This window comes from Perca fluviatilis, chromosome 2 (assembly GCF_010015445.1).
Source record: "Perca fluviatilis chromosome 2, GENO_Pfluv_1.0, whole genome shotgun sequence".
Taxonomy (NCBI): Eukaryota; Metazoa; Chordata; class Actinopteri; order Perciformes; family Percidae; genus Perca; species Perca fluviatilis.
This window is the reverse complement of record NC_053113.1, coordinates 35548805-35570468: the sequence shown is the minus strand read 5'-3', so window position 1 is coordinate 35570468 and position 21664 is coordinate 35548805. Positions and strand designations below refer to the sequence as shown.

Here is a 21664-nt window from a genome sequence, read left to right as displayed (position 1 = left end):
CTCTTAACATAGATCTTAGCACCCAGAGGAGGTCAGGTGGCAAGATGATAAACAGGAACAAAAAATATTTTATTTAGAGATATATATATATATATATATTTTAACCTGGGGGTGTGGAGTTATCAGACCTAGCCTACTCCTCATTTCTGCTTGATGCCTGCAGCTTGAGGCTACATTAGCCCCATCTAGTCTAACCTGAATCTTCGCCCCAAATGTTGACAGTTGAGTTGCATTCTGGGTAATGTAGGCGCCATGTTTTGACCAGGAAGAAGAATGTGTCAAATTACACACACAAAAAAGATGATTGGTAGCGATATCTCTGGTTCTGCTGCAACGATCTTATCTTTTAACTGTCCATTGTGAGTCTGAAAGTGTTATTTAGGAACAATACTAAATCAGTACTCTTTCAAGGGGTTATAAGCCAAAAAGGTTGGAAACTACTGCTCTAACATGTAAATCTCACATTCTCCCCTCCAAAATATACCCGTGACACAAGAGTTCAACGAACTATATAATCATTGACAATATATCTTTATTTTTCTTTTTTAAAGACTCACTAAAATAACAAATTCAACATGTCTTAACAGAATATCCCCATCTAGGTGTTTGGATTTGAAACAGCCTCTTTAATGACTCAAAACAACATCATATTTTATGTAAAACACCACATTGTTAAAAGTTCCCTAAAAGAGGAAAGAAAAGTTCATTTTTGTGACAAAACCACAATGCCATACAAAATACACTTTTTCACTGAGCTGAATGAGCTAATTTGCATTTACTGTATGTGTAGCATATTTCGCCATGGTAGCCGTGACCGTAACAGAAATCATAGCACTCATTGTTATTTTAAGATTGCATTATAAATGATAAAGAAAAAAAAAGTAAAAAGTTAGAAACCATGAGGTCATCTTCCGTCTCACCCCCCAAAAGTGCTAATTTATTATTTAACGATGATTCAAAGCAAGCATATAGAAGGAAAAAATACTGTATATCAAGAGGCTTCATGTACATCACGTGGAGACAGTGTGTTTCATACACAGTTATCCTCAAAAGTGCTTGTTAAGGTCTGAGCAGACTAGAATAGAAAACAAAATGTACAGTACATTGGCCACATGTTAGCGGTGTGTGTTATTTATACAAATATAATACATTTAAAATTAATGTTATTTTATACACCTTCCTATACTGAAATCATATTAATAAAACCGATAACTCTAGCTTGGCATCTCTTGTTGTTTTAACATTAAATAAAATATATAAGCCATCGTTTTGTAAAACATGCCTCTCTAAGTGTTACTTTCAAATACATTTTTAAGACAATATCTGCATCTGCATATGATTGACTTGTTCCCTTTGAGCTCACTCAAAAGCCGTTGCAAAATATGAAACTACCAGTGACGGCGACAGTATGAGCAGTAGCCTCACTTCACACTTTTTAGCAGCTCCAGACGGTTAAAACAAACACACTTTCAACACAACAGTCTGCCGGTCTGGCAGAGGATAAAGTGCTGTTCTCCTTTGGCCCCAATGTGGAATCGGATAAAACCAGTGGTCAGAATCAGTCGTAGACCCCGGCTTCTGATCTCAGTGCAGCGTGATAAAAAGCTTCCTGACCCAGCGCCTTGGCCAGGAGTCTCTGCCCGCGGGGAGACATGCAGCCCTGGCCAGCCATATATCCGGCCGCGGCTTTACCGGATCTTGTAGCTTTAGGTCTGGGCGCTGCGTAATACCCCTCATTGTGGTCATATTGTGTGGGCCTGACTTTAGTGCTCTGAGTCCTTCTGTTGGGCTGAGTGGAAAAGGATCCCAGATGTTCAGGATCCAGAGGGGATTTGGCTTGGTAATGATAGTAGTGACGGTTTTCTCGAGTGCTCTGCGACCTCCCCGGCCTCCTGAGGATGCTGGGTTTCACAGCACCAGAGTAGCTGTTGACAGCGTTGGTCATCATGAATCGATCCTGGTCGTGACCCTGTGTGGGAGTTCTGTTATTGTGCTCCGTGTTCTTGAGGTTAGAACAGCCCCTTTCTGGAAGCGAGGGGACTTTGCGAAGCGGTGGCTGCCGCGAGGAGCTCTCTTTGATCTGGATCCGCCTGGCCGGTCTCGGCTCCGCACTCGACCGGTGATCGTGCTGCTGCCTGGCGACCTCAGGTTCTGCCCGTTGAGAAGTTGGGGATGAAGCTACCGCAACATTTGGGCTCTCTGTCCTGTTGGCCGAGAGGAGGCAGGCGTTTCCGGGGTCCGACGTGCTTCTTGTGTGCATTATGTCTCGGTTTCTCGCGTCAGTCGGCGAGACGGGGCTCTCGTAAGGAGACACCGCGGGACATGCGTTTTTACGTCTGGAGTGACTCTCCTGCTTGACCGGTTGATATACGACTCTTTCGAAAAGGTCTGCATCTCGAGCCTCGTAAACGACAGTGTCCCTGCTTTCTATGTAAAGCTCCCTGTTCACAGGAGGGATTTGGTGAGGAGAGTAGTTGTAGTAATCCGATTGTCCACTTTCCCTTGTGGAACGCATCGTGTAAGACTGACTGTGTCGGACACTGCTTTGCCGGCAGGGCTCTACGTAATAGCCGGAGACATCTACTGGGTTAATTTCAGAGTAGGGGCTGTAACGATAGTCAGCACGTGTGTTCTCAAACTGCTGCCGGACAGGGTGGATGCCGGTCTGAATCAGCCTCTCGTAGGGCACTTCCTGGCTCGACGTCTGCTCAACATAAAACATGGTGTCAGGGGGAAGGACTTCTGCCTCCGCCAGCTCGTAGTGACTAATGTGAGGGGCGTGGAAGGAGCGAGCCCTCCGGATGGCCGGGTGCCCGACCACTCTATCTTCCGACCTCTGCCATTGGCCTGGTTGCCTGTGGTAGCCACTGATAAGGTGCTCATCTCTGTGGCAACGTCTGTATTGAGGTGACAAAGGGTGCCTTAACCCTAAAGTGCTGTAGCGGCCTTCAGAGGACTGCCTGTACATGCTTTTTCGTCCCAAAAGGTGATGTGGCAGAGCATCGGGCCGAGGGCAGTGAGGTGGAGGCATTCGCCCTGTTAGAATCGGCTGATGATGGTGATGATGATGATGATGATGATTGCTGTAGACGTCCTCGACCAGGCCCCGAGGTCGGTCCTCCTCTGGGCTGTAGCGATGGGTTGAGGAGGGCTGTAATGGACGTGGAATGACCTCCTCGATTGAGGCAGGTATGGAGGTCTCCGCCAGAACAGCGCGGAAATTAAATACATTGATAGAGTCGGTGTTCACATATACGGGAGAAGTTGACGGGCTCTGAGCGGAGCAGACGGGCTGGGTGGGGGTTGAAACCCCAACGCTCTGATAGGTTGGTTCTGCTTCTGAGGCGTCTATGAACTCTTTTTCCTCCACGCGGTCCCTCCTCTCTGCGCTGCCTTCATCCAAGCTCCCTGACCCGAGCGGGCTGACATTAGGTGTGAAATTGCCCGCGCTTTCCTGTCTGTCAACGACCTGTGACGGCTCCGAGCCGGGGTGCGCGGCTCGGAAATGAACGGGATGAGGGCAGCGGTGGCTCTTCACAGGGCTGTGAGCTGACGTCTGCCACTGGGAAGCAGAGGAGACATGAGGGCCGCAGTACTCCTGGGGGTACACTTTCAGATCGAGAACGGAGGGCCGGGGCGGTCTGTCCTGGGCGTGAGGGGCTTCCGGTCTCTGGAGGGGGTGCGATGGGACGTTGTTTCTTCTCTGGGAGCCACTGCTGGCCTTCTGGGCAGATTCAGCCAGAGCCAACGCCAGCTTGCGCGCAGCACTCGTCAAGGGAGGGTGAGGAGGGAGAACAGACACTGAACTCATAAGTCTATCTGTTCCTGGGGAGGGATAAGACAAACAACGCTACAGTATGACAGGACAAACAAAGCTATGGTAACACATGATGGGACAAGACACAGAAGCTTTCATAAGAAACTACAGAGTGCATTAATATTTAAATAGATACTAACTATGTACAGTAACTATTATGCATGATGTTAACGGAGTAGCACTGACCTGGATCGGGCAGGTTCTGTGCAGACTGACTGAGGTCGGTCAGGGCTGACCCCTGGCTCGCTGTGCTGAGTGGGCTGCAGTGTGGGTAGGGTGCTCTCGGCTCCTTTCCATCTGCCAGTCGAGCGTCACACCTCTCCGCTGGGGGAGAGGAAGAAGGAAGAGGTGGAGGAGAAGAGGAGGATGCGTTCTGAATATCTGCCTGCGTCTTAAATGATTTCTTCCTGAGTTTAGGAGAGAGCGGCTTGGAGGCGACCTTTTTTCCACCTTTACTGAGAGCAGGGCTGATATCTGGAGACTGATAGCCGCGAATGTTGTTGTTAGGAGAGGAGATGGGCTCTGATTCACTGGAACACCCTGCGCTCTTCCTCCATTTATTTCCATCTTTCTTGTGTTGCAGCCCAGGGGTTGCTGAGGGCAGGCTGCATTGAAAAGACATGGGGTCAAAGTCCAAACTATAGATGCCTGCAGCGGGCGGACAAAGATCGATATCGTCTTCTTGGTGTGGAGGCGAAATACATGCTGCGGCGCGGACACGATCGGCACCGTTATGACTCCCATTCAGTGGGTGGGCTCTGTGGTCGTCTTTAGTTCTGGTGCTGCGTACGTCGTCTCTACGGACGCCAGAAGCGGCCTCACTAGTCGAACGAGGTCTGCGGGAGCGGTAACTCTGGGGTTCTCCTGGGATGGACAAAAGCACATGCATATGTAGACTGAATCTTCTGTAGTCACAGAAATACAGATAATATAAACCGCCTGTAGTGTAGTGAAAGATTACCTTCCACATTGTGCAAAGAGGTGAGGGATTCCTCGCTTTTGGTGGAGCGCAATGTGCCGCTATCTCCTCTTCCGCCTGCAAAATGTTTTTCAGAGCAAATTAGATTTTTTTCAATAAAATCATCCTCACGACCTCGGAAAAGAACATTTCAAAGAACACATCAAAGTGTCCAGATTAGTTGAGAAAATTTAAGTTAAGTTCCACGACTGGAGATACAGGTGTGTTTGTGTTTGCTGGCTGTGGAACAGCAGAAGTGATCTAACCTGGCAGCGCAATGCTCTTTATCTCGTTAGGCTCGCTGGGGTGTCGCTTCAGTTTACGTTTGGACACAGAGTGGGACTTGCCCAGGTGGAAAAAGGAGAGCCAATTCCCCACAGGAGACTTCTTAGCCTTAACAGGAGGCCGCTTTCCGCTACAACACAAGAAACAAATCATCAACACTCGCTGTTTCGTCTAACCAAAGCGCCAGTTAACTCACACAAGCAGAAAGAAAGAAAAAACTACAACAATAAAACATTCGGGCTGCTACTAATTTTTATTATATATATATATAAAATATAATATTATATATTTATCATATTATAATATTTTTTATATTTTATATATCTGATCATTTGTTTAGTGCAGAACATTTCAGAAAATTGTTTAAAAAAAAAAAAAAAGGCCCCAAAAAAAAAGGTAACTTCTACTATCTTTAAAGGTCCAATGTGTGGGAATTTCTCCCATCTAGCGTTGAGATCATATATCGCAATCAACTCGCTCGCACCACACAGTTCAAAGTACGTATTGCAGCTACGGTATCCTTCACGCTTCAAAAAGCCGGTCTCTTGCTCTTTTCAATATCCTTTTTCTTTTTCTGGGCGAAGAAGAAGACTCCTGTTCCTGAAATTTGGATTTTGAATATGTGTGGTCCTCCATGTCGGGGCCGGGAAGCTACAATACCCGTTAGCAGCATTAGCAGCACCTGTGAGTTTATCACGTGACAGCGAAAACGTGAAAGGCGGAGCAGTATGTCCTGTATGTCCCTTACCGGCTAACGTATTTCAAGATGCCGCATGAATATGGAGCGTCTACCCCAGTTCATGCGAACGCAAATGTTAAATTTCAAGCCAAAAGGAATACTTGGAGTTGATGGTTGGTGGTAAAAATTCATGAAAAAGGACAAGTTTGTGAACGGGCAACACAGATTTTGATAATGAACAACTAAACACGTTACACACTGGACCTTTAAATGCTGTAAATTGCTTTGTCTGACCAACCGTCCAAAACACAAAGCTGTTTAATTTTCAGTGAAGCAGCACATCCTCACAACACAGTTGAATAGCTGTAACCAACACATTTTTGGTTATGTTTTGTTGGGTATGTGTATTTGCTTAGCCAATGACAAAAGGATTAATTAGCTCCAATGTTTTCTTTAAGTTTTCCGCTGATCTACTAATTGATTTATTGAGTGATTGTTCAAGCACTACAGAATAAGACTAATTACGCGCACCACCGTACACAAAGCATTAACGTTGAACAACTCAAATCACAAACGGTGACATGTTTGCTCATGCTCATGAAGCAGAAGAAATCGTTCAATCGACAAAAAGGAAAGAAGTGATCAGGCGGATCGTTGAACTACCTCTCCATCGGGAGCTCGATGACTGTGTGGAACTTGCCGAGGAGAGCTCCGGGTCCCTCCCCGACCTCGATGTAGTCGCTGTGGGTGAGGCAGGGGGAGGTGGCCGGGGAGCTCAGCTGTGCCTGAGTGCGAGCCTGGGCCTCCTCCAGAGACAGCAACTTTGTGGACGGGGAGCAGACCAGCAGGGATTTGGGTCTGGATAAGGTGTTGTTACCTGAAAATAAGGTGTTTAAGAGGTTGCAACCCGGATTTTCCACCAGGCGCGTCATGTGCTGCGTTCCGGCTGCGCCGCGGTTTGGTTCCGTCCTCCGCCACGCGCCATACCACACCGGGAGCGCCTCAGAAGCGGAGCGTCTTGCCTGCTAGCACTTACAAATTATTTTTCTCTACAGTTAAACTCCATGCCATCTCTTTTCTGCTCCTGATAAAAAAGATCTGTGATGTCGTATTATGTTTTTCCACCTCCAAGATTAATCTCTCGTCGTCCATGGTGTTGTAGAGGAGACATATACCATATTGGGGGGGGGGGTGTATTTTGGTAAATTGACTCTAGCTGTTTCACTTCCGGCCCGGCTATCTGAACGCTCGCGTGAAAATAGACCTTGGCGCGTAGCTTTAGCGGAGAGCCGCTTCACGCACGCCTCTGGGACGCGCCGTTGCGCGGCTGGTGGAATATCAAGCATTCACATGAAGGGCAGCGATTGCTAGCAGGGGCCGCGGCGCCTCCAGAACGCAGTGCTGCAAATTAGGTGTTAGGGATGCATTTAACCTCAGAACAGATGCCACATGTCATTTTAAGTTTCTATCGTGACCTACCTGTGCTTTCACGTATGACGGCATTGAGTTTAGCGCTGAAAAGAGCCTCGGTGTTGTTGAGGATGAACTCCACCACCACCGACTGGATGCGCACCTCCATGAACGCTGCTGTGCCGCTAAAACAGGCCGACTCGATCTGTCTGGACCTGAAACAAAGTTACAGAACAGCACAACCTATTTCACAGCTCTGGACCACCGAGACATGCCCCAGTTCACTGCCACAGAAACGGGAGAAGAAAACGGCAATGTCGGCGCTATGGGCGCCAACGTAACGGTATTCATGCAGCCGTACATCTGGAATAATAGTTCAAAGAGTCACCTGAGGAGGTTAGGCGCCCAGACGATAGCCAGGTTTTTAGTGTGCATGTTAGTGATGGGGCTGAAGGTGGCCAGGTGGGACAGGTGTCTCATGAGGTACTCCAGAGTCCTGTAGGTAAAGAAAGGGATTTCATTTACATTTAAAAAGAGTTCCTTACTTAAAAAAGGGCAATCCTGAGTCACAGGAGAGGGTCGTATGTGGTTGCCATACTTTTTCATGTGAAGGACCCTTAAACTGACACAAATTAGACCACGGACCCCTATTCGATAAGATTTTGTCCCAGGGTCCCCCATCTGATAGGAAAGCGTATGAAACACATGACCCAAATAGTTATACATTCTCTCATTTAGTTACTTTTGGACTGAATTATAGTGAAAATAAATGATTCCCCCTCAAGGACCCATGGGGGTCCCCAGACCCCACTTTGGGAACCACTGATATGTAGGTCATTTATCACCGTTATCTTCCTGGGTTTCACGTCAGAGCAGGATGTTAGAAAGGTGTTTGGTGGCACATTATCTTCACCACACAATTAGAAGTAGCATCACGGCACTGACAGTTGGTTTTGATGCAGCGCTCCCATTACAAGAAATCAAACAATGCCACTTCAGGCCACCAGGGTGCAACAGTGAGCTTTAAACCTGACCTGTAGTGTGGAGGAGGCAGCTGCTGGATGACGTTGTGGATTTTGACGAGCCTCTCCTCATCTGTGGCTGCAGACACGGCCTCCTGTGAAAACAGAGGATAAAGCGCACATAACCGAGAGGCTGATAATCACAGCAGAGGGAGCTGCCTTTACAGTCCCACTCTCTTTTTCCCTTTTATCAGAGCAGCCTGTGTTTTGGCTCACTTAATCTGCTATTCTGTTTTATGGGCACATCCCCTGCTGTTCCTAGAAAGCTCAGCGCAATGCAATGACCCCATTTTCGAGCGGCACTTCAAACTGAGCTGAAAATGTTACATTGTTTCTCCAGTTCTTTGATCATCACTGAGTAACGGGATGTGTGTCCTCTGCAGCTTTTTCTGCGCTATGCCAGTTTCCATTCCCATCTCGATCCCCAGCATAAGTCCCTGCCCCAGTTCCAGTGCTCTGCTCCTTACTGAGAATCTGTCGTAGAGCTGGTAGGTGAGCAGAGGGTTGGGCAGCTCTCTGAAGTACAGCTTGCAGAGTGAGCCCACTGAGTGGATATCCTGTCTGAAGACTTCCCTGGTCAGGTCGGGGATCTGTTCTGAGTCAAACTCGTGCCTAGACGGAGACATAAAGGAGAAGACGAGATAGAACAGCGTGGGAGTCATCCTACTGCCCATCTGTCGGTACAAAAACACAAAAGCAAGGAGGACATTTGAACACGCTACTTTTGACGAGGCAATTTGCTTGGTGAACAAATTATTTATTTTTAAAATGAAAAATGTAATATCTTCAGAAATGCTCTGGTTTACTTCCATACTAAACGATGATACTGATGAAACTAAAGAATACAATCAATTTAATAGTGAGGGGGATGCAGGTAAACAAGACAGTCCTTAACGGGTATGAACTGAGAAACAACAAGAAGTCACCACATACAGTATTTATCATTTCTTAAAGTGCTCATATTATGCTTTTTGGCTTTTTCCCTTTCCTATTTTGTGTTATATATATCTTTTTTATTCACGTCATAGGTTTACAAAGTGAAATAGCCCAAAGTCCCCCCCAAAGGGACTTACCATCTCCAACAGAAAACACTGTTCACAAACTGCTCCAAACAGCTCTATTGTAGTCCAGCCTTTACTTCTGTGACGAACGTGCGTCACTTTGTAACACACATACTCTGCTTCTGACTGGCTAGTAGTCCTTACCTAGCTACAGCGCATGTGCGACTCCCAACAAAGATGGAACAGAAGTGAGATGCCTCACTCTGTAGCTAAAACGGAGAGCTCAACACACAGGGTGAAAAGAGGAGCTGCAGCAATGTGCAGTACAACAAAAATATGGTGTTTTTTGAAAATGAACCATGTAAACCTATTCTGATATAACCTCTAAATACAATTATGAACCTGAAAATGAGCATAATAGCACTTTAAGTCATCTAGATGTGGCAACAGTCAACAAGTTTTTCATGTGAGAAAAATTCCCTTTCCATTGGCTGTCAATGAGATTATGAGCCTCCCGATACATCTACTAATGAGAGTTTGTTTCATGAACTCCTTGGAGCAAACAGAATAGATGAGGAAATCTTTACAGCCATTCAGAGCTGTGCAGCTCGAATCAAATTGTATATGATGGATTTCAGAAGAAGCTGCTCACTTGGAGAACAGCATCCATCAAGTTGATAATAGGCTTAGTAACAGTTATTGTATTGATACTTTCGGTATATTTAGATTACATTTCTAATCTATATCATGAACAAAATGGGTACAAACCTCAGTTTCTGGATATTGGAGGAGATCCCAGACAGCCTATAGATTCCGTCCACGACTCCATTTTTCTCTATAAAGTCAGCACAGCTCTTAACAACCTGCGGGACTACAGGAGGCAGTAGAGGGTCATTAGAGGCTGAACCATGAACAAGATGTAGTGCTCTGTGATCACGGCGCTGTCATTGATTTAGGATGTTTTAGAGAGGAGCGTTCTATGTCATGATACAACAACATATGTGTAATCTCTATTACTATTTCAATTCTACTCAAATCATGTTTAGGAAACAAATTTCAATTCAGTCTTCATTAGCGGTTCCTAACCTACGGTTGCAAAATAAATCTGAGGATGATTAATTGCATAGAAAAACACACACAAAAAACCCATTTCTTCAACACACAATAATATTTTTTCCAGACTTTTTTCCTCATGTTTTTTGTAGAATACTGCCTTAGTTGACCTTTTCAGGCTTCTAACAATTACCCAAAATCTAATTTGATTACAGCTCATCACTGAGCCTGAGCAAAAAGAAGAAAAAAAAAACAGCCAGGATTTTACAGATAAGTCACCAGTTATCATCTTGTGCACACAAATTGTAAAAATATCTTCGGGGTTCCAGGGGCTTAAAATATTATAATTTAATTATAAATTCATGAGGCTAGAAAATACTGGAATTACCCTATAAAATATCCAAGTTCTCTTTAATTGTAGACCATAAACTCCAAAAGAAATGCAGAGGACATGACTACCTCAGTGCTAGCTACGGTCCTGCCTAGACATATACAATCTGAGACAATATGTGGAGGTACCCATGCAGCTTTAATCCAATGAACTGTATACACTGACATGACATAAATGGTTGAAATTAATGGGAGCTTTATCATCCCACAGGTTTGAAAAAAAAAAAAACAGAACTAAAGACACACATTTTGGCAAAACAAGAATCTATGCAAAAGCTCATCCCGCTGGCAGGATATTCACGCCACCAACTCAATTCACATCAAACATTACAGCAATGTATGACAAATCCCAGATACAGGCAGCAGATTCACTGGGTAATCAGGGATTACCCAGTGAATCGGGGTATTTACGGGGTGTTTGAAATGTGAAACATTTCCGTGTGAACTGCCAGCAGGTAAGAATTACACGATGGAAAATAGGGGGGGTGGTGGGGGACAGAGGTTGTAGTAATAATTTACCCTCATGTCCCGAATTGTGCAGATGTTCCCCCAGGTCACAGCCAAACACTCTCTCTCTGAGGATGCCGCGCTGCCGCAGCTTCTGAGGCGGCGGTCGAGACTTCATAAAAGTCCTTAGGAACGTTACCAGCTTCCCGTGCTTCTTACACACTGATTGAGATGACACACACACACACACACACACACACACACACACACACACACACACACACACACACACACACACACACACACACACACACACACACACACACAATCAATCAGTCTCACATCCTGGGAGCAGGTCTAGAATGAATCATAAGCAGAAGGACAGGCACACACTGAAGAGTACCTGGCTTCGGCACCGAGCTTTGAACACTGGGGGGAATCTTGTCATTTATCAGCTCAACACAGTCGCAGGGGAAGAAACCAACCTGCAGGTAGAGAGAAGAAGATGCACAGGGAAAAGATGAGAGACAGAGCTGGTGATTACACTTGCAAGTTTAAAAGGACCAGTGGGGGGTGTTCAGTGCTGTGGCAGACTGCAGTGGGCTAAAGGTGGAGAAATAGGTCAGTGAGCATGAGGGTACAAGCCGCTTCAGGCTGTAAAAAGCTGGTTTGCATTCTTATTGTGCAGAAAGTCTCAGGCTGTCACTCAACAGCAATGACAAACTAGCTTCTTTTTGCTATTGTGATTTAAAAAAAGTATTCCCTGGACTCCAAAATGTAATAAAGAAAACATTTTACTTAAAGACAGTGACATTTAAAGTAACATTTTCAACGCTGTGTTTCCTGTGTTGATTATTCATTTATCTCTTGCTACATTTTTGAGAATATGTATATCAAAATCCTGTAAACCAGAAACACACCCTGCGTTCCCATACCCATAGCCTACTACCATACTCTTCACCGTAGTATGCCAGAAAAAGATTAAGTATGTCCCAATAAATAGTATGTCAATGCAGTATGCCAAAAATACCCGGATGTACTACTGCATCCGGTCGGATTTTGCAGTATGTGCTATTCTGACCCACAATGCTTCGCGCAGCATATATGAGCAAAGGGTAAAAGTTCAAGGTGCACTGTTATGAAGAACTAGTATGTCCGAATCGTATGCATACTGCATGCAACAGTACATACTTTGTATAGGCATCTTCAGTGCATCCTAAAACCGATTTGGACTCGGGGGCAGTTACATAAATGTATCCGATCAAATGTGATTTGGGGCGACAAAACAATTCTCATCATATCAAACAGCACTTGACGGTTAGCCGCAGCTTCTGAGCTATGAGAGCAATATCTTGAGAGCAATATCTTAGTAGGAGTTGTGAGTTTGGATTTTCAGCTGGCAGAAACTTCCAACTTCCAAATAATATGGTGTATTCGTTTCAGTTTTCTCCTCCTCCTCCTCCTGGTCTAACAAAATGGGATGAGGGAGGAGTGTGTGGAGGCCAACGGTCCTCAGCAGATCCGAAGCTCTGTAACCCCCCAACAAAACAAATCATTCACATAACTGCAGCTAGACGCTCTGACCTTTGTTTCACTGTGACTTATTCAATACTTTTATCAACACTGGATGAGGAGACACATTATTTCATTGTTCTCTATGTAACATCAATGTGAATGAAAGCACAGCGGATGATTTACCTGAAAGCCATGTTTCCCTCTCCACCAGCCTGTGTCTTCTTTGGGCGGCATGTCTATGACTGACACAATGTCCCCCACCTGGGCCACAAAGAGTTGCGATGATGAGAATAAAGTGTGATCACAGCTGAGCACATTTAAAAGGCATTATGATGGGATCAGAAATATGCATATGCAAAATGTAAATGGACTGTATTTATATAGCGCTTTTCTAGTCTTAACGACTACTCAAAGCGCTTTTACATAGTACAGGAACAATTCACCATTCACATACATTCATACACTGTGGCCGAGGCTGCCGTACAAGGTGCCACCTGCTCATCAGATAAACACTCACACACATTTACACGCCGATGCACAGCATCGGGGGAAACTCGGGGTTCAGTGTCTTGCCCAAGGAAACTTAGACATGGGACTGCAGGGCCAGGGATCGAACACAACCTTCTGACTGGCAGGCGATCGCTCTACCACTGAGCCCCTTTCACCCAGTGAAAAATAACCCGGCTTAAAGATTAAATAAATACATTTCATTCATATGAGATTACGTTTTTCTCATTTGTCTTACAGTATATAAGAGAGGTTACCTCAAAAGTCAACTCATCTGTGGCCTGGGCTGTGTAACGTTTGGTGACGTGGGCAGCAGCAATAGCAGGGACATTGATTGAGGCTTCCTCAGACACCAGCAAATGGTTCCCCTTGTTGTCAATCTGGGAAAAAAAAATAATGGCATGAGGAACATGTAAAAAAATTGGCAAGGCTTAGCTCAAAGACTGGACACAGGGAGAAGCAGCTGCTCTTGCTTTATTTCAAATGATAGAAGGAGACCAGTAATACTGGTATTTTCCACATGAGCAGCAACACAATGGGCCCTATTTTAACGATCTGAAACGCAAGTATCAAACGTGAAACGCAAGTAGCTTTGTGGGCGGATCTCGGCCGCTGTTGCTATTATACCGGCGGGATAAATGACTCTTGCGCCCAACACAAATCTTAAATGGGTTGGTCTGAAGTAGCTAGGTGTGGTTTGGACGTAACGTGAAAATAATCAATCAGAGCGTCATCTCACATTCCCTTTAAGAGCAGGCATGCTTGTTCCATGGCGGATTGCTATTATTATAACGGCGGATTTGCCAGGCACACGCCAGCGGGAGCTGTCCGGGATGCAGTAAAGTAATAAATGCCCGTCTTGGCCGGGTGGCGATGTTGCTGCGGCCTCTCGGGCGCATCTCCTCAAGTCTGGAGAGGATTGCTGCAGCCATGGAGCGTGGGCCTCCAAACGCACCACCTGCACCTGTTGTGCCCCTTCCATCTCCCCCAACTCCATCTCCGTCCACCCGCTCCACCAGGAGCGCATCGCGCATTACTCCCGGGCCAGGTTCCGCCAGAGTGTCCAATCCCGCCGTAGTTGAACATCACGTCTCCTTAAGTCCTCTAATATTTCCTCATTTATGTCATCAACACATCATGATTCATGGAAATGTTGTGTAAAACACAACAAGCCACAAAGAATGCTGCGACTTTTTGAGGACTGTACTGTAAAGTGCTCCTGACCTATCCAAACACCTGAAGCGCATTTTCAGTAATATTCTTTCCTTGTAATTATGTATGGTTTGCAAAAATGGGAACTGCTGCGTGTAGATGAGAAAAGCAAAGTGTATGCGCGTTGTGCACACACTACATTATGGCCAAGCATGCGGCCCTAAAATAGCATCTGAATAACGCGCCACTGACTTTAGACTAGCGCCACTGACTTTAGACCAGGTTTTTCCTGGTCAGTGGTGGAATTGTTTTCTGAAACTGCAAAATAGCACCAGGGAACGTTTGCGCCTGAACACGCCTCCTCTTTTCGCTGAACCGCCCCCAGGAGCGCAAATACATTCCCTAATTTACTGACGTGCGTCTGTGGAGGGAAAAGTCCGCTGTGCGTCGGATGCAAAATAGGAATGATACATGCGTCGGTGTACAAAGGCAATTGCGCTAGTGCAAGATAGGGCCCAATATGTTACTGTGGTTTGGTTTTACTAATGTAATCCATCAGTATCAGTAATTTACCTGGTATTTACATAAGGCTTCCCTAGCCAATCATACAATTAAACTGTGTTGGATTTTGGATTAAAAAAACTGTTTGCAGCAGTAATTTCACCGAAAAGGACACACAGAGTGTTTTAACCCTACTTCCACATTAATAATAAAAAAAAGGATCAAACAGACCCTCAGCCTCACAAACACACCTCTGTAAATTGGGTCCACACATGCTTAGGTGTTGTGCAAAAAACCTGGCATCAGTATGAGGATACACAGCATGTTGTTCATCCAGAAATAGAACACATAGCTATCCCTAAACTACAGTCTTGTTCGTACATTTGTTCAGTACATTTGTTTTGCTTTCATGTGTTAAATGTGAGCTTCGGCCGTAATTTCCTAAACCTATTTCTTGAAATAAATACAGATTTTCATCAGTTGACTCTGGAACAACTGGGTTTTCCCAAAAAAATTCTAACTATTCCTTTAACTTAACTACTTAAATATAAATAGTGCATATTAAATATTGAATTCACCTAGTTATTAGTTATTTCTAGAGAGTGAATAATTAACATGTCACAATTCTCCAGATCCACGATTCAATTTTACTTTTCAATTTTAAGGTCCCGGTTCGATTCAATTTTCGATTCCCAGCAGCGACGATTCAATGCCACAATAAGAGCCACTAGATAAAATGGCAAAAGTGTCCTTTACAACAACAGTATGAGTTGCTCAGAGTTTAGGAGTTGCAATTGAATGCACTGAGGGGCACCTGAATCCATCATTAGGTCCCGTAGGAGCTCACGGGGGAAGGCAAAATGTTGCCACATCGGTGACTTCAGAGAAGCATGAGGATTTTCCAGTTCTGTTGTTTCTCTGTCATCTCCGACTCCGGCAATGGCCATGGTGTCTGGAAAAGTGCAGCTGCAGGCTACCAGTACGATAGCTTTACCCTGTGTCTTTAGCTGCATGCTCCCAGCTGGTAAACAATGCCATGTCTGTTGTTGTTTTCTTTGGACGTGCACAAGAAGATAGAGAAAAACACCCATTCTGCTTTTTGGTAATCAATAAGCAAAATCGATCTATTTTCCATTGAAATCGTGACACCCCTAATAAATAACTGATAGGAAGCGTGAACAAACAGCTGATAAGAAGATACCTCCATCCATGTGAGCACTGGACCACAGTTGATCTTGTTGTCAGCAATGGCTGAGAAGCGGGACAGGTAGGTGGCCAGCATCTTGGTTACTGTCTGAATGGAGACACAAGATGGTCAAGATTTAGAAAAGTCTGACAACTAATGAGCAATTATCCACACATCATGCAACAGAATAGACTAATTTCATTGCCAGATAAATCCTAAATGTTAATGACGCTTCATTTCTAATCTGTGAGTGATTTCTATCAAACATCAGAGATAGTGGAGGTGTAGCTCTGCGGTACCTCAACAGTGTCCTTTAATGTGTCGTGTCGTGGCAGCTCGGTGAGGTGGGAGTAACGGCGGTCATAGATACACAAGTGCAGATGTTTGTCCAGCACTCGGAAGTCTTCATAGGATCTCTTTACAAGCCAGTTTCGAGCCTGAGAAAGAGAAAGAGGAAAAAAAAAAAAACTTTGGTAAGATTGAGAGGGGAAAAAGTTGTTTAAGATATTTTAACATGTAGTCTATTTTTCTGGATGTAGCAAGTAATGTTACCTGGCAAGTGATCTGGATCAGAAAGACCAGCTCTTTGGAGTCCAGACCAGCCTTCGGTCCTTCACTCTGCCCGTCTGCGAAGTCCAACTATGAGCGAAGATAAAAGAGACACAGAGGAGCTGATATTGAGAGGACCCACATTCTAAATAATATATAATACAAAATCCTCTCTGTATGTGACGTTTTGTACAAGAAGAGCACCACGTCCGAACACCATTTTTCCATTAAATAATAAAACCACTTTTAGTTTGTTGGAGTCTTCAAACAGCCTTCAAAATTTGAGTAACAGAGAACTATGGGTAAGTAATGCAAAAAAAAACTGTAATGAAAAAAGTGCAGTATATTTCCTTTGCCACCAACATAGCCCCGATTCATATTCTCACTACACCATAAATCCTGCAGTATGGCATTTATAATACATAAACTGCTTAGATGTCATCGCTTGGAGGCGGTGTAGATTTAGCACAGATTTCTTCTTCTTCTTCCTCCTCACCAATATTCTATATGCCCCAAAACTGAATAGATCAAAGCCCTGCAGGAGTTTGGGATTATACTGATAGACATTACCGTTAAACGAGACTTCAAAGACCTTGGAAGCCAAGGGAAGTTCTGGTTATTTATAACTGTTAGCAACTCATCCAGACACACGGTTACACAACACACAGCGACCTAGTTACTGCTCAACAGTAATACAGCAAACCAGGCTAACAAAGCAAGCAGAATGAGAAATTTGTTCTTGAATAAGTCGTGATGAAAGAGCTCTTATTCACTGCAAGGATTTGTTTGAAATAATAGCCTGAACTAAGCATCTGAAATGAGTACTGCTGGGGTAAGGAGACCAAATGCATGATGGGAAGTAGGCTCATAAAGAGTATTACAGATCAACAAATATTCCTTTATGATGAAATAAAACACCAGCTTTATAAAAAATATCTAAAAAGTTACTATTGGGGGTATGTCTGGGCATCACTTCCTCTAAGCTCACACCTCCATGACTACTCCAACTACACTACACTACTTCAAAATAAAACATACTAACACAGCTCAGACTTCAACCCTTAGTGCAGAAACATACCATATGCACTATGTCATTTATTAACAAAAATCTGGCCCCAGGAGCTCAAATGAATACATAAACATCCAGGTTACCTGCCACTAAGGCATGTCAGATATCCATCCGCAGCTGGAGGAGGTGGCTCTCCCTTTGTGTGCAGCCGCAGTCCTGGACCTGAGTAAGCTGCTCCAACGAGCCAAATCTTGGCTGAGCGGCAGCTGAGGTAAAATGCTGCTCCTTACTCGCCTGTTTGCTGTCCCGTGCCACCTTAACTAAAATGCTTATTCACAGGGCTTTGGATGGCCACGCGCTCACTGCTCCATTCAAAGCAAAAAATATGAAAAGAGGATGCTTCCCACTCTGTCTTACCCCCCCGCCCCCCCCTTCCTGCCTCTCGCTTTCCATCTCTTCCCCCTCCTCCCTCTCCTGTACCCTGCCTCCGTCGCCCTCCCCCCTCTCTTAACCGCTCTCTCCTTTCTCCAGTGACAAAGGGTGGGGGGGGGGGGGGTGTGTTGGCAGTAAATTGGCTCAACCCGCACATACAGATGCGCAAGCCCATCCATCACACAGAGGCGAAGCTGCACAAGATAAATAGACGACCCTTCTTCATTTCAAAACAATTCTCATTCCTTCCACTTTCAAGCCGAGACTGAAGCTAATCTGCTGAGGAATCAGTCAGACAGGCTGCAGACAGAGGCAGTCTGGTGTCCTTGTGCTATTCTGCGATTAGGATACATGAGACCTGATCAGCACCCTCCCTTCCTGCCGTCACAGTCTGTGGATACAGAGGCAGGCAAATGCATCATGGGAGACAAAGCAACAAAGACTCATCTCACAGATTAGGTTGAGAAAGTAATCAAAAATAACAAACCGAAGTAGAAATAATGGCATGTGTCCACCAGGGCTGCACCATATGAGGAAAATATCTAATTGCGATTATTTTGACTGATATTGCGATTGCAATATGATTCACGATATTTTTATCATTATTTTCATTTTCATTAAAAAAAGATTACTTTTTTTTTTTGCGAGGATCTGTACCAAAAAAATATTTTTTTCTTTATACTGTGGGATACGATTTTTGCAGTACCAAAATACTTAACTAAGAATGGTTTGACCGATATTTTGCCTCTAACAAATATTGCGATTCGGATATTGCACTAGTCCATATTGCGATTTGGATAAAAACTGTGATTAATTGTGCAGCCCTAGTGTCCACTGTGTGTTTGTATATGTGTGTGCAAACAGCATGCACAGCTTTCATTGTCAGTGTCTCCCCAGACTGATCTTTCTCTTCCAGCTCAGCTCGGCTTTTCTTCTCCCTGTGGAGCTTTTCAAGGTCACTGTTGTGCTGCTTCACTTTCCTCCATTCTGCTAATGGAGTCATCACAGTTATGGCAACCATAGCATGACATTTACCCAACAGAGAGAGAGCATCCTGGGATTTAAGACCCGTCCAGCCAGCGCACTGTGGTCCATTAATGCTACATGTAGGGATTCAGCCCCACAGCATGCATGCACTGCTCATGCACTCTTTTTGTGTTGAGCTCCATTGGCAGCTTCTGGTTGTGGAGAGACGACTGCTGCACTCTGCTGGCAAGCAAACTGAACTGCACTGAGGTTAACCAGGCGGTAAACAGCCACTTCCACACGACTAAGCAACCACTCGCGCATCACTGCTTCTCATTATCACTGCTGCCAATATACTTACATATACTCTTTAACCTTTAAGTCCAAATCATTTCTTGGCTAGTGAGAGTCACAATATCCATACTAATTAGATATATGCCCACAGGGTATTCAAATCAAGTCTTTGCAGTTGCAACTTGCAGATTTTCTCTAAATGCACTTTGAAATTTATAAAAAACAAGACCAAGAGCCATGCAAGTGGCTCTGTGGGGCTATGGTTTGGCACAGTAATGAGCTAAATGTTTGAACTGAACGCTAATGTCAGCATACTAACATACTCACAATGACAATGCTAACATTCTGATGTTCAGCAGGTATAATGTTTACCATTTTTACCTTCTACCTTCTAGCATGCTAACAATTGCTAATTGGCGCTAAACATGAAGCACAGCTGAGGGTGATGGGAATGTCATTAGTCTTGCAGGTGTTTTGACACATTTAACTCAATGCAATTCATCCTTAGGAGGAACATGAATATCTGTAACCAAACGCCATGGCAATCTATCAAATAGTTAGAGACATTTCACTCCAAACCAAAGATGTCATCATGGTGGTGCTACAGGAAAATTCAGGGGATCATCAGAGGCATTAGGATTCACCGTCTGGAGCCTGGGGGAATGTCAATACAAAATGTCATGAATCTATCCAATAGTTGTTGCGATAGTTCAGTCTGCAGCTGGCACAGATAAAGCGACATTGCCATTCCTAGAGCTGTGCCGTTTGCATGGCTAAAAGATCGGAAATATATGAACATAGTGTACAGCACAACATTTACCTACAGCTCCATTTTACTGTAACCAAATTGTTGTGTCAGAACAGGTTTTGGCATTCAAAATGAGTCACCTCCTACAGTTAATGAGAAACTGCTTTTGTCCCCACTCATTTACTCACTGGTTGACATCATGAGCTTAGGTCAAACTAATAAGGATCACAGGTTAACAGGTCAGATGAGTCTGACATTAATATACTGAAATGCAGAGGATTAACACGCTGCTGGAATCGGATCATGGCTTTAATAGGAATGGGACTAATAAAATCTGTAACAGTGAAAACATAATGATTTATGCATGCTGAGGTATTATTCTGGACCAATAAATATTTTATAGCTCTTCTGATACAGATGACACACTAACAGCTGTGATGTGACATTTTAGGTAAAGTAGGAAAATGCAATAAAGAAGGCGGGACTGTCCAGAAAAGACACACAAGGATATTGATTCGACTGCCACATCGCATTTCAAGAATGATGCATTTCTTGGGATGAAGCCTACACCTTGGTTAAAGAAAGAGTGCAGCATAAATGTAGTTGACAAATCGTTTTCATCATGTCAGGTATTATATCTGTATGTTTGCATGGTTTCCTTTTTACTTCTTGGGGAGCTCGAGAGATCAGGGACAGGGGTCGGTAAGAGGGTCGCCATGGGATGGGGGAGGGTGGGGATGTTGGTTCTGTATTTGTGAGGTATAAGGTTTTGTGATGTTTTTAAAAGTCTAAAACTGTACTATTATTGGAAGTTTACCTGTTTATTATCAATAAAAAAATTGATCTAAAAAACAATTTAAAAGAAGAATGATGCATTTCTGGAGCAATTTACCAAAATGGCCACTGAACTTGAGCCAAGGACACAATTACTAAACATAGTAACTCTGCTGCAGAAGTCACAGTGTAAGTATTTTTAGGGCTCACCTGAACGTTGCCAAAATCCACGGTCTCATAGTGGAAATGGGCACACTCTTCCAACCTGGGGAAGTGACCTCTGGGAAACGTCAGCCTAAAAAGACACAGCACAACAGCCCCTCATCAGTATTCAACACACTGACACCATGATGGAGAGAAAAGCAAAGCAAAAGAGGGACAAGAAAAAAAAGATTAGGCCAACGTGTGAGGAAACAGGGTTAGAGATGCAGCAGGCCGCCCGCCATTTTATAGGTCCTCATTTCACTGGCCTGGATAAGAGCCCTGTCTTACAGCCCATAATAGCAGCAACACTGTCACCTACTTCTTCATGTTCTTGACCTTCATGCTAGCCGTGCTGACGCAGGAGCGCAGGAGGGGCTCAGCTGGGTGCTCTGTGATGTCATCACTCCTCACCTGCCAAACAGAGAAAGCAGACATCAATAAATGTCAGTCAGTCACAGGATGACTGATGGAGAAGATTCTTGACTACAGTCAAGAATGATGATTATGATGCTCAGCATGAAACGGTGGTTGTGCAGCAAAAAAACATGAGACGCAAACTTGGACGTCTGGTAGCCGTCTATTGTGGACAATTTGTGTTATGATGGAAGAGATGCTGATCATGTATTCAACATGTCTGGTCACTTTGCACTTTATTGTGGGTATTTGTCCTCATTCTGCCGTATTTTATTTACATTTTTTTAGATGTTATTGATGCTGTGCTTTGTACACTTGGAAATGTCAAAGACTATTGTTGATCTTCTAGCC

General features: G+C 44.3%; 1 protein-coding gene across 4 annotated transcripts in view; it reads right to left on the bottom strand.

Annotated features, from left to right (window-relative positions):
• Positions 1-512: 512 nt before the first annotated feature.
• The window catches only part of arhgap32a (Rho GTPase activating protein 32a), a 32032-nt gene continuing 10880 nt past the window's right edge, over positions 513-21664 (bottom strand). For 3 of the 4 annotated variants that reach the window (XM_039783036.1, XM_039783042.1, XM_039783050.1), the window contains 19 exons: positions 21219-21310; positions 20906-20990; positions 16476-16562; positions 16223-16360; positions 15939-16031; positions 13342-13464; positions 12761-12838; positions 11466-11547; positions 11135-11284; positions 9941-10043; positions 8639-8783; positions 8184-8266; positions 7538-7645; positions 7219-7364; positions 6403-6616; positions 5042-5190; positions 4779-4853; positions 4004-4681; positions 513-3825 (listed from right to left, as the gene is read on the bottom strand). In XM_039783036.1, coding sequence (XP_039638970.1) covers positions 1559-3825; positions 4004-4681; positions 4779-4853; positions 5042-5190; positions 6403-6616; positions 7219-7364; positions 7538-7645; positions 8184-8266; positions 8639-8783; positions 9941-10043; positions 11135-11284; positions 11466-11547; positions 12761-12838; positions 13342-13464; positions 15939-16031; positions 16223-16360; positions 16476-16562; positions 20906-20990; positions 21219-21310 — 4896 coding nt within the window. In that variant the 3' untranslated portion in view covers positions 513-1558. Of the gene's footprint in view, positions 3826-4003; positions 4682-4778; positions 4854-5041; positions 5191-6402; positions 6617-7218; positions 7365-7537; positions 7646-8183; positions 8267-8638; positions 8784-9940; positions 10044-11134; positions 11285-11465; positions 11548-12760; positions 12839-13341; positions 13465-15551; positions 15688-15938; positions 16032-16222; positions 16361-16475; positions 16563-20905; positions 20991-21218; positions 21311-21664 lie in introns of those variants that run through there. The other variant, XM_039783057.1, reaches the window with a different exon arrangement.